General features: G+C 47.8%; 1 protein-coding gene across 1 annotated transcript; it reads right to left on the bottom strand.

Moving 5' to 3' along the window:
• Positions 1–2040: 2040 nt before the first annotated feature.
• LOC140605149 (ral guanine nucleotide dissociation stimulator-like) lies at positions 2041–12652 on the bottom strand. Its single transcript, XM_072777245.1, has 5 exons — positions 12431–12652; positions 7769–7791; positions 4535–4728; positions 3881–3940; positions 2041–2972 (listed from the first exon to the last, which is right to left on the bottom strand). Exons 2-5 carry the CDS (start codon positions 7769–7771, stop codon positions 2621–2623), a joined length of 609 nt encoding a protein of 202 aa, XP_072633346.1. The 5' UTR covers positions 7772–7791; positions 12431–12652; the 3' UTR covers positions 2041–2620.
• Positions 12653–13158: the final 506 nt, after the last annotated feature.

Genomic DNA, 13158 nt, shown 5'->3' with positions numbered 1-13158 from the left:
GGTAGAGATCCTTTACCTCTTTGGTTAGGTTTATTCCTAGGTAGTGCATGCTTTTGGGTGCCATCGTAAATGGGGTTGACTCCTTAATTTCTCTTTCTTCAGTCTCATCGTTAGCGTCTAGAAAGGCCACTGATTTCTGGGCATTGATTTTGTACCCTGCCACACTGCCGAATTTGCTGTATGAGTTCTAGCAGTCTTGGGGTGGAGTCTTTTGGGTTTTCTAGGTGTACGGTATCATGTCATCTGCAAAGAAGGAGAGTTTGACTTCTTCTAGGCCAATTTGAATGCCTTCTATTTCTTTTTGTTGCCTGATTCCTGAAGCTACGACGTCTAGTGTTATGTTGAATAGCAGTGGTGAGAGTGGACATCCCTGTCTCGTTCCTGATCTTCTTCTCCTGATCTTCTTCGGGGAAAGTCTCCCAGCGTTTGCCCCTTGGGAATGATAATTTGCTGTGGGCTTTTCGTAGATGGCTTTGAAGATGCTGAGGAACATTCCCTCTATCCCTATACTCTGAAGCATTTGGATCCAGGAGTGGATGCCGTATTTTGTCAAATGCTTTCTCTGCGTATCTTGAGAGGATCATCTGGTTCTTGTTTTTTCTCTTGCAGATCTGATCAGTCACACGGAGTGTTTGCCGAGTGTTGAACCAGCCTTGCGTCCCGGGGATAAAGGCCACCTGGTCACAGTGAGTAACTTCTCAATGTACCGTTGGATCCTATTGGCTCGTATCTTGTTGAGATGTTTGCATCCGTGTTCATCGGGGACATTGGTCTATAATTCTCCTTTTTGATGGGGTCTTTGTCCGGTTTTGGACTTAAGGTGATGCTGGCCTCATAGAAAGAGTTTGGAAGTATTCCATCTCTTTCTGTCTTTCAGAACAGCTTTAGTAGAATAGGTACGGTTTCTTCTTTCAACGTTTGATAGCATTCCCCTGGGAAGCCATCTGGCCCTGGACTTTTGTGTCTTGGGAGGTTTCTGATGATGACTGTTTCAATTTCCTCCCGGGTTATCGGCCTGTTCCGGTTTTCTATTTCTTTCTGTTCCAGTTTTGGTAGTTTGTGGTTTTCCAGAAATGTGTCCATTTCTTCTAGATTGCCTAATTTATTGGCGTATAGCTGCTCATAATAAGTTTTTAAAATCGCTTGTATTTCCTTAGTGCTGGTGGTGATCTCTCTTTTCTCATTCATGATTTTATTGAGTCCTTTATGCTTTTTTCTAGAGTCACCAGTAGCTTTATAATAGTGCTTCTGTATTGGCTTTCTGACATTGAATTGTAATCCAGATTTTGTAACTCTGTGGGAGAGAGGACTGTTTCTGATTCTTTCTTTTGAGGTGAATTGTTCCTTCTAGTCATTTTGCTCAGTGTGGAGTGGACAAAAACAAGTTATACTGGAAAAAGGAGCAAAAGAGAAAAAAAAGAAGAAATAAAAAAGAATAAAAAAAGGGGGTTGGGAAACAACAGAAACAAACAGAAAAGAAAAAACAAGGGGGAGTATCCTCTGATTCTATATACTGTAAATCCCTCAACTTCCCCTAGAAGTTTCCAGTGCTGCTTGGTCAATAACTTGGTTTCCCCTGTCCTTCCAGCTGGTCTTCTGGGGTAGGGGCCTGCTGTGCTGATTCTCAGGTGTGTGCTGCTGGGGGAGCTGCCCCGCCCCCTGCCAGGTGCCTGGCTCAGTGGGTGCTGTTTATCCAGTGAGGCCCCTGCCCAGTCCCAGGCACAGGGTGACACGAGGAGGAACAGCCACACTGGTGGCGGCCAGCTGTTCAGCCCTGGAGTCAGCTCCCGCAGTAACTACCGCAGCTTCCAGGCCACAGGGGCCTGGATGCTCTGGGGGTGGGGGGGCGCCGATCCGCCCAGCTCGGGGCCGCCCAGTGGTAGGAGCGTCCTTGCTTTCCTGTACCCTCCTGGCCTCTGCCTGTCCTGGGGGGAGCGCCGATCTTGGGCTGTGTCCCCCAGTGCCCTGGGCTCCGGGGCCTGTGACACTATGAATGGACCTAAAGTACCACGATGTATAATTTAAAAGCATCAGAGTAAATTTTCTGCCGTTAACTTATCTTTTATTACAAATAAAATTCATAAGCCATTATAGAGGTTAAAGAAAAACAAAATATGGAAACAGCACAATGACGGGGAGGGAAGCCTCCATTGGGCTGCAGCCATCACGAGCCCCGCGGTAGGAGCTGGGGTGGCTCCTGAGGTGGTTCAGGGGGTTGTTCAGGGGTCGAAGCCAGTTGCTCCAGAGGCAGGTGGCGGCCCTGGCACTTTGGGGACCCTGACTGCAGGCGCCAGGGCCTACTCCTCCACCGGGTGGCCAAGGGTGCAGGTGGCTCCTCATCAGGGTGGGGAATCATAGGTGCCAAAACCATGTGCATTGACTTGGACTCAGTAGCCAGCATCTCAGCTTGGGCCAAGCCCTCACCTCCAGCAGCCGGGACCGGCTCGGTCACCTCAGGCCCTGAAGGTGCCACAGGCCCCACAGTCGGAGCTGGGGTGGGCTCCTGAGGTGGGTTAGGGTGTTGCTCTGGGGCCAAAGCTGTAGCCCCAAGAAGACAAAGTATCATCACCAGGACGGACTTTCCACGTCCCTCCCAAATCAAGGACACTCTTCCCACTGCTCAACGTGTGTGAGTACAAGAGCCCTGGGAGGTCTCCCCAGACTGAAGCCCGTGGGAATGGGGTGTGAGCCTACCCACTGCTCCCGGCCCAGCTGCATGGAGGTTGGGTCTGTGTGGCCCACCCTGTCCCAAGCTTGGCCACCCCCAGTCCTCCTCATCCTCATCGTCTAATTCCACGAGCTCCAGGTAGCTGAATCGTTCCAGGTAACGCTGGGCTCGGTTTTCCAGGTCTGAGCCTGGCCTGTTGAGCCCCATGAATGCCAGAAGTTTCCTCAGGAAGAGAAATTCTGGTGGCTGATGAAAATCCTCCTGATAGTACTCCAGCCAGATGTCCAGGATGCAGGAGATGGCCCTGGGGAGGGACAGGTGGGCAGAGGCGTCAGAAGACAGGGCTCCCTCACACCAAGGTGTCCCGGGGAAGCCCTGCAGGAATGGGGCCCCAGGCCTTCCGCTCAGGGCTGTCGGAGGCCAGTGCTGCTCCTTGTCCACCTGCCACCTGGTGGTCCTGCCTGCCACAGGCCTGCTCACTGAGGAGGGGCTGGCACGAAGCCTCTGTGCATGGGAGCCCATGACTAGTGGTGTGACCATCACTGTCTTCCCTGGGGAAGCATGACTCCCTCCTCAGCCTGGCTCCCTGCCCACTTGCCCCTTGAATCCACTGGCAGGCATCCGGGGAAGGGGGGTGTCTGGCCTGTCATTGCCCTCACTGCACACACTGTCGCTCTGGGAATGTCCGAGTGGGGAGGGTTTGGGCTCTGTGTCTTGCCAGGCCTTGCCAGGAGCTGCCCGGTACTGCCGCCTTCCCTCCTGTGGCTCAGCGCTGCCTCACTCACGAGGGGCCCCCAGGGGTTGTCCTTCCACTGACTCTAATCTCCCAAAGGGCAGGGGCCGTCTGGTCCGTGAGCACTCACTGGCTCTCCTGAACACCTGCTGTGCACCTGGGTCCAGGTGCCACCAGCTTGGTGAGTGCGATGCTCCCCACACCCTCTGCTCTGGGTCCCAGGAGGGGGGTAGACAGAGGGCTTTGAAAGGGGCAGGCATGGAGAAGGACTTCATTAGGGCTCCCAGTGCTCTCCCACAAAGCCCGCACCCCATCCACAGCTCTCTTTTCCTCTTTTCTCAAAGGACCCATTAGACCTTTACCCTGTCACAGGAATTGCAGATGTGTGGGGTGAGGGTCCAGCAGCCCCTCCAGGCCACAGCCCCCTCGCTGCCCTCTTGGAGAGGAAGGCCCTCCTGCATGAGCCAGAGCTCACTCACACTTTGCACTGCTCCACGGATCCCACGATGTCATCATTCAGATATTTGTTGCATCCATATCTAGAGGAGGGCAGGGGGGCATCACATGAAAGTTCCTGTGGACCCGACCTCTCCTCATAGCTGCTGTCACCCTCTGACCCTTGACTAGCCTGGAGCCCTGGGGGGCCATCCGCTCTGTGCGTGGGGCCACAGGCAGCCCCTGGAGAAGCGCCTGCACCTGCTGGGTCCTCCTGAATGCTTGAGGAATGAAAGGGCTCCGGCCAGGCCCATGGCCGACATCCGAGTGGGCCAGGGTGCCCCGGTGTCCCCGGGGTCCCCTACTCCGGTTGCCCCAGGACACAGACCCCAGATGGACTCTCAAACCTCCCTTTCCATGGGAAAACAGGCCAGCTCAAACCCTGGTGATGGTGGGGACGCGGCACAGGCTTCGTCATGGGGAGAGAACGATGACTGCTGAGCACAATCACAGCCCCTCTAGCCGACCTGCCACAGGCCAGGCCCCGGGGACTGCCCTACAGGACCCCACTAGGCCCCGTGTGACTCTGCTCCAGTCGGAGGAGCAGCCCCAGGGGCCGGGAAGTTCAGGAACATTCCCAAGACTCCCAACCAGTAGGTGGCCCATCCCCCTGGGCTGTGGAGGGTCAGGGTGCTCACTTTGCAAACAGCAGGTCCAGGATCTCTTCGGTGGTGCCAAATTCAGGATACGTTTCCATAAATTGAACAATGGAAAGGTCGTCCAAGCACAGCAAGGCGGGCACCAGTTCTTCTACCTGCTGCTCCAGCAGCTCCCTCCGGCTAGGGGTGGTCGGGAAGATCCGATTCCTTCTCAGGGCTGAGGCCCTTTCAGCCTGAGGTGGGACAGAGGGGACGTGCAGCCTGCACTGTAGCCTCCAGACCACCTGGCAGTTGGAGCGCAGACCAAAGCCCGAGCTCTCAGTGGCTACGGGGGGCGGGGGGTGGGGGGGCAGGAGTGCCCACAGCAGGAACACGGGGCTTGACGCCTGCGGCTCAGTCACTAGGCATCTGACTCTGGGTTGTGGCTCAGGTCATGGTCTCAGCATCCTGAGATCCCGCCCCTGGCAGGCTCTGCGCTTGGGGCAGAGTGTGCTTGAGGAGCCTGTGTCTCCCTCTTCTGCTCCCTGCTTCTCTGCCTGTCTCTTAAACAGACAAACTATCCAATAAAGAAATGATCTTAGAGGATAAATTTTCAAAAAAATTTGGATCAATACAAGGACCTAGTGGGAAAGATTAGTGTCCCAGGGCCGCTTGTCAGCTGAGTTTTGGCAGCACCTCCCTGCATTAATGGCTTCACCCCATGTCAATCCCCAAATCTTAAAACTTCTCTGTCATATTTTTAAAAATATTTTATTTATTTATTCATGAGAGACACACACAGAGAGAGGCAAAGACACAGGGAGAGGGAGAAGCAGGCTCCACACAGGGAGCCCGATGTGGGACTCGATCCCGGGACCCAGGGATCACGACCTGAGCCAAAGGCAGTGGCTCAACTGCTCAGCCACCCAGGCATCCTATCTGCCATATTTTTTAAAGTAAAATTATTAGAGAAGGGATGAGCTTGGATATAGGGCAGACAAAGCTGTACAAAATAAAAGAGAACTTTTGAAAATACACCAAGGTAAGTTCTTCTCACATCCAACTAAATGTTTTGATATTTTACATGTCTCCTCCCACTACATCTTTATAAAAGCAAGCAACATTGATAATCCTTCATCTCAATTGTAAATTGACTCCCCGTCGAAGCATTTTCAAAAAATACAAGAACTTTCATAGTGGTGACATAGAATATCAAATGTCAAGTTGAATTTGAACACTATGTGCCTCATAAGTGGAACTTCACAACAATATTCTAGGCTTGATTATTTATTAAGAGAACTTAGGATCCCATATAAGGCTAATGTTCTGGTCATTGCCCTACAAGTCATCACTACACTAATGTCCCTTTTTGCTCCAAAGTACATTTCAATGTGTGTGTGTGTGTGTGCATGCATATGTGTGAATGTATGTTAATATATAATTTTAAAAATCCAGTCAACCCTTAATTTACTCTTCATGATGATGTTAAAATGAAAGGAATGTGGTCTGTTCTTGACTCTTTCAATGTGTTGCTATTTCATAGTTCCTAACACATTAATTGTACTGAAATGAGCTTCCCACATTACTTAAGAGGGCGAATATTTGGATCCAGATTACCTTAAAAATTTGCAAAATTTATAAAGGATATATAAAGCTTGTTAAAATAATTTGTAAATTATTATATTTCATAAAAATACAAATTCCAAAATAATAAAATAGGCTTGAAACTAGAAAATAGTAAAGAAACTTTTGTCTGCCTTGATACTTATAGTTAGAGAACATCAAGCCTGATATTGCTAGGACTAGTAAACAGCTGGATCACCCAGCTGACTATTCCCTTTGAAAGGTTATCCTGACTTTGGAATGGCATGAGTCAGACTCTAAAGGAGAAGTGGTTCTGAGGACGTTCAGATATGAGCACCAAGAAGGTAATGAGCCTGGAAATCCTCTGATACACAGAAAAGTAATAAGAATTGGGGAAATTTTTAAATGAAAAAATTATGTGTATCCAACCTGAAACTATTTAAAAAGCTACCATCTAAAGAAAATTTATAAAGAGCCTCATTCAGTTTATGAAACAAAAATAGAAATGATGGCAGGGATTTTATGAGAAAGCACATTCTAATCAATCTAAGAAATAACATTCTAACAGCAATATTTTATTTTTGGAGTTAGTAGTTTATTATCCCCCAAATCAGATGAAGTTAGTGGAGTTGGCTTTCAGTGAATTTGTGCTCTTGGTGAGATGCTGGACTCAGAGAAGTATTGAGGTTCCTTCCATTTCTAGGGCTTCTTTTTTAAGTACTGATACCACAAAAAGTGTTAATGAATTTCCATAATTCTCTCTAACTTTCAAATAAAGAACATATCAGGCTACATGATACCTACTTACCATTAATATTTTATATGTGTATCTTATTTTTTTTATTAAGATTACAGACCAGAATGTCATCTATCTCTATGTATGGAGATATAAAGATACATTCATATACTATATCTATCTATAGACCAGTATATGTCATCTATCTCTATCTATAGATAGATATGGTATGCAGCTATATCTATATCTACATATCTATATCTCCATACATAGAGATAGATGACATATTCTTTTTTTTTTTTTTAGATGGCATATTCCAGTCTATATCCTTAATGCCAGAAAAGCAGGATTAATTTATTCAGATAATTTTTTTGACTTTGGCAGACAATAAAGAATGACCTTAAAAAACATTAAATAAAAAAAAAATTAAATATCTCAAAAAATATAATAGAGAAAAATAAAAATGGCTCATTATTCCACTTCCCAGAGATAACCACTATTAATATGTTGGTTCATATTCTTTTCCCTCTTTCTGTTGATACAGACTAGTCAAAATATATTAGTGTCTTTTCACACACATGGAACAATACTATTAATACTAAAACTTTATGTTTTTCAAAGTATTTCTTGCCTCTACTTCCACATAGATTGATCTTCTTCTTTTGAGTGACTCTGTTGTATTCTATTCAATGAACCTAAGTTTATTTAACCGATATCCCAGTTGAATAAGGGGCTTGTTTTGAGACCTTAACTATTATAAATGATGCTGCATAATATTTATAACAATATTATCTTCATTACAAAGACTAATAAACATCTCTCAAGTACTTATGAGGTGCCAAACACTTTCTTACACACTTTATAGACATCATTTCATTTAATTCTCAAAGGACAGTGAAATCTAGACATGCTATGTAACTTGCCTAAGCTCACATATCTAGAAAGTAATGCCATTAGAAACGACAAACACTCACCATTTGCTTCGACGTGGATGGACCTGGAGGGTATTATGCTGAGTGAAATAAGTCAGTCAGTGAAGGACAAACATTATATGGTCTCATTCATTTGGGGAATATAAAAAAATGGTGAAAGGGAATAAAGGGGAAAGGAGAGAAAATGAGTGGGAAATATCAGAGAGGGAGACAGAACATGAGAGACTCCTAACTCTGGAAAGGAACAAGGGAAAGTGGAAGGGGAGGTGGGTAGGGGGGATGGGGTGATGGGCACTGAGGGGGGCACTTGATGGGAGGAGCACCTGGTGTCATACTATATGTTGGCAAATCAAACTCCATTAAAATATATATATATATTTAAAAAAAGAAAGTAATGAAGTGGTAATTGCAACTCAGGTCTGTCTGATTCTAGAGCTAAAGCTCAACACTCACTCAGCAAATATTTCTGTGCATACATTTTTGTATGACTTGTGTTAGTACACACATGGTACATTTATAAACATAGTATCGCTGAGTCAAAGGTTATGCAATATTTGAACTTCAAGATGTATTTTCAAATTAATTTTCAAAAAGTTTTACCAATTAGCACTCATTATTGCAGAAAATCAGAGCACTACTTTCTCCATACTCTTGCCAGCATTGTGTAGTATTTATCTTCCCCCCCATATGATAGACAAAATGATTAGTGTTATTAGTGTTGTTTCAATTTTCATTTCTTTAATAATTTACTGTTTTAGTAATAAAATGTATATATTTAAATATCATTCTTGTCATCAGCTGTTGCATTATACCTCATATGCCCATCATCTCTGTTTTGGAGAAGTGGCATAAAATTCTCAAGAAAGTTTTTTTTTTTGTGCGTTTGTGTGTGTGTGTGTGTGTGTGTGTGTGTGTGTGCATGCAGTACATTATTCATTCTCTGTATCACCACATATATCCAAATTCCTTGTTTTTTGTTTTTTTTGTTTTTTGTTTTTCTGTTCTTTGGAATTTGTTTCTGGGTTAAGCACAGTCAGTTGCCATGCTGCCAGCAAGTTGCCATTATTCAATTCAACAATCAGTTAAGGTTTCTTTTTTTTTTTTAAGAATTTTATTTATTCATGAGAGACACACAGAGAGAGAGAGAGAGAGAGAGAGGCAGAGACACAGGCAGAGAGAGAAGCAGGCTCCCTCAGGGAGCCCAACCCGGAACTTGATCCCGGGACTCAATCCCGGGACCCCAGGATCACTCCCTGGTCCAAAGGCAGCCGCCCAACCGCTGAGCCACCCAGGGATCCCTCAGTTAAGGTTTCAGGACTTGGGCAAGGTAACTGACTAGAGAGTAGGAACACACCATTTAAAGTTGCTTTTTTTCTCATAAAAATGATGGCAGTTATGGAAAGAGAGAAGAAAAACTTTTTGAAAACTAACGTGATATGAATTAATACATGTATACACACATGCATATGTACATGTTCTTTTAAAAGAGCGAAGAGTTCAAGGGAAAAATAACATTAAAAGAAGAGCTGTTCAAAAATTTTCTTAAATTTTAAAAGTCCTTCAGAAAATAAAAAGTGATTAAAGAATTTGAGGTCAAGAATTCTTAGAAATTAAGAAATCAACTCACCATTTACATTTCTTTTTTTTAAATAGATTTTCTTGAACAAATCTTTATTCACTTGCTGTGTGCCCTTTTTTTATAATAAATTTATTTTTTATTGGTGTTCAATTTACCAACATACAGACCATTTACATTTCTTTTAGAGTCCCTCTATAGGAGCACCTGAGTGGCTCATGGATGACCATCTGCTTTTGGCTCAGGTCATGATCCTGTGATCCCAGGGCCTGGGATTGAGTTCTGGATGGGCCTCCCCATAGGGAGCCTGCTTCTCCCTCTGCCTGTGTCTCTGCCTCTCTGTGTCTCATGAATAAATAAACGAAGTCTTTAAAAAAATAAAATAAATAAATTCCCTCTATACACTCCAGCAAGTGTATATCACATTGCAGAAAAATGCACCAGAGTCCAAATGCTACCAAGTCTAGGAAGCAGTCAGGGTTAACATTTATTCCAAGTGGAAAAACATGGCACTCAGCTACATCTAATGGCATGAAGATCAACTAAGGCACACAAAAGTACTTGTTTTTTGTAATATATTCAAAGGTACAGCCATTTGCTTTGCTTAGCATTCTCAAGACGATAGTTTTGTCAATGGTGATAAGAGTAAGTATGATTATGTTATAGAATTATCATCAATAAAAACAAAAGTGTCATAAATGGTATCCTTAAACTTGGAACCAATTAGCAGCACCTATAATCATTCTCCTTAATTATTCTCATTTTCTTAGAGGAGAAGAGAGGAGAACTTAATGTGTATCAGGTTAAGTGTTTCCTCCCTAAAGTTAAATACTTTTTTCTATAATAATCTCTAATGAATGCATGTTTGATATTTTATACTTCTTTTCTTTTGCATGAGCAGACCTACTGACGTTTTCCACCTTGTTCAAGCAAAAATGAAAAAGAATGCTAAGTAATTACAATGTGAAACTAGCCTATTTCTTTTTCTGAGTGTTACTTGGAAGAATGCATCTTGCTACAAAGCCAGTATTTTTTCTTCAATTAATATAAATAAGAAATGGGACAGATTAAGGGATTGGGTATGTGATTTATCTCTGGTCTGTAATTTGTTTAAAAAGCAACTCCTATTTCTTTTCTAACCTGTTCATTTCTCTCCTCTATGCAGCTTAAAAAAAAAAAAAAAAGGAGAGAGACCACCTACATCCACACAGTATCATGTCCCCAAAGCCAAACTTTAAAAAAAAAAGGAAGCATCAGTAAAATATTTATTTAACTTTTCTGCTCTAACAGGCAAATGTAACACAAAAGGCAACAAAATCTACATTATGATTTCATGATTATTAATTTGAATATGAATGGAAATGCCCGATTCCAAAGCTGGTTTGAACTGCAAAAGTAATATACTGTGCTGTAAGTCATTTTTTTTCCTAATTATATGGTGAAATCATTAAAAAATAATGATTAAGTTCACTCAAAATGACATTGTAAAGCTTGTAGAAATATAAAAGCAGAATCTTTACATATATGTGCATGTGTGTGTATATATATATTTCACTTTTAATTTTTTTTTTAATTATAGTCACAGAGAGAGAGAGAGAGGCAGAGACATAGGCAGAGGGAGAAGCAGGCTCCATGCACTGGGAGCCCGATGTGGGATTCGATCCCGGGTCTCCAGGATCGCGCCCTGGGCCAAAGGCAGGCGCCAAACCTCTGCCCCACCCAGGGATCCCTATAGATTTCATTTTTTATCATAGTTCATACCGCAAAAATTTTAAGGAGATTGACTTTTATCTTAGAATTCCTATTGATAAGGAGGATAACTACCTAAAAACAAACTGACCAATCTATCAATGGAATACTACATATTAATTTCATTATTGGTTATGTACATTGTATTATGAACATGTTTTTTCAATTGCAGAAATGTCTCCTTTACAATGAGCATTGTTTATTTGAAAAGAGAGGGATCCCGGCCTCAGGTCCCTCCCGACCCCCCAGGCTCCTTGGCCCACGCGCCCTCCCCCCCCCACCACCCCCAGCATCCCGGGCCCCTGCCCGCCCCCGCGGCCCCCACCGGCCTCAGGTCCCTCCCGACCCCCCAGGCTCCTTGGCCCACGCCCCCCCCCCCCCCACCCCCAGCATCCCGGGCCCTTGCCCGCCCCCCGCGGCCCCGCCCGGCCTCAGGTCCCGCCCGACCCCCCAGGCTCCTTGGCCCACGCCCCCCCCCCCCCGACCCCCAGCATCCCGGGCCCTTGCCCGCCCCCCGCGGCCCCGCCCGGCCTCAGGTCCCTCCCGACCCCCCAGGCTCCTTGGCCCACGCCCCCCCCCCGACCCCCAGCATCCCGGGCCCCTGCCCGCCCCCCGCGGCCCCCACCGGCCTCAGGTCCCTCCCGACCCCCCAGGCTCCTTGGCCCACGTACCCCCCCACCCCCAGCATCCCGGGCCCCTGCCCGCCCCCCGCGGCCCCCACCGGCCTCAGGTCCCTCCCGACCCCCCAGGCTCCTTGGCCCACGTACCCCCCCACCCCCAGCATCCCGGGCCCTTGCCCGCCCCCCGCGGCCCCGCCCGGCCTCAGGTCCCGCCCGACCCCCCAGGCTCCTTGGCCCACGCCCCCCCCTCCCGACCCCCCAGGCTCCTTGGCCCACGCCCCACCCCCACCCCCAGCATCCCGGGCCCTTGCCCGCCCCCCGCGGCCCCGCCCGGCCTCAGGTCCCGCCCGACCCCCCAGGCTCCTTGGCCCACACCCCCCCCCCCCGACCCCCAGCATCCCGGGCCCCTGCCCGCCCCCCGCGGCCCCGCCCGGCCTCAGGTCCCTCCCGACCCCCCAGGCTCCTTGGCCCACACCCCCCCCCCCCGACCCCCAGCATCCCGGGCCCCTGCCCGCCCCCCGCGGCCCCGCCCGGCCTCAGGTCCCTCCCGACCCCCCAGGCTCCTTGGCCCACGCCCCCCTCCCCCCCCCAGCATCCCGGGCCCCTGCCCGCCCCCCGCGGCCCCCACCGGCCTCAGGTCCCGCCCGACCCCCAGCCTCCCCCGCCGACCCCCGCCCCCTGCGGACCACCCCGCCGGCCTCAGGTCGCGCCCCCCGCGGGCCGCCCTCAGCCCCCATCGCGCAGTGGGGCGCTGCTTACCGCAGGCCGAGTGCGGGTCAGAGCCCTGCCCCAGGGGGAGCCGCCGGTGGGTCCCGGTCCAGGCCGCGGCTTCCCCAACGGCCCCCGCCCGGGTCCCCCCAGACTGATGCGCCTCTGCCCCCCGCGCCTCCTTCCGTTGAGGCCGTTGGAGCCCGGAGCGCGCGGCCGCGGGGGGCCTGGCCTGGGCGGGGCGGCGGGGCGGGAGCCCGGGGCGCGCTGCTGCTTGGCCACTTTGGGCTCTAACCTCGCTCCTCCCCTGGGCTGTGGGGTTTTTTGATTACAGGAAACTAGAGGACTGTAGGGAAGTGCCGCCTTGAGCGGGCTGAAGCGACTGCTGTCACTACTACATTCTCTTCTAGGTGTGACAGCGCCTTGGATCTAGAGACAAGCTTCTTGTTCTCCAGGAGCACCCCTGCAATGTGCATTTTCGGGTCATATCCGCATATAAATGCCTGTTTTTAACTACTTCATGCACAGGTTCTTAGCAGAGAGTCATGTTTTAGTTCTAGGATTATGCTTATTTCTTTCTTTAGGGTTGCTTTTGTAATGAATCAGCACTTACATACACCTCTACTAGGCAATCATGGAGTTGGCACCCCAAAGAAAGGTAATTTTCGGTCATTTTTAAAAATGTAACAAACACAATTATATTTGCATTTTAGGCCTCGTTTAATGATGTGACCTCTAGAATGCTTATCACATCAGTTCATCGTGTTTTTTATTTTATT

The sequence above is a fragment of the Canis lupus genome, chromosome 15, assembly GCF_048164855.1.
Source record: "Canis lupus baileyi chromosome 15, mCanLup2.hap1, whole genome shotgun sequence".
NCBI lineage: Eukaryota > Metazoa > Chordata > Mammalia > Carnivora > Canidae > Canis > Canis lupus.
Note: the sequence above shows the minus strand (reverse complement) of the source record. Positions and strands in the feature narration are given on the sequence as shown.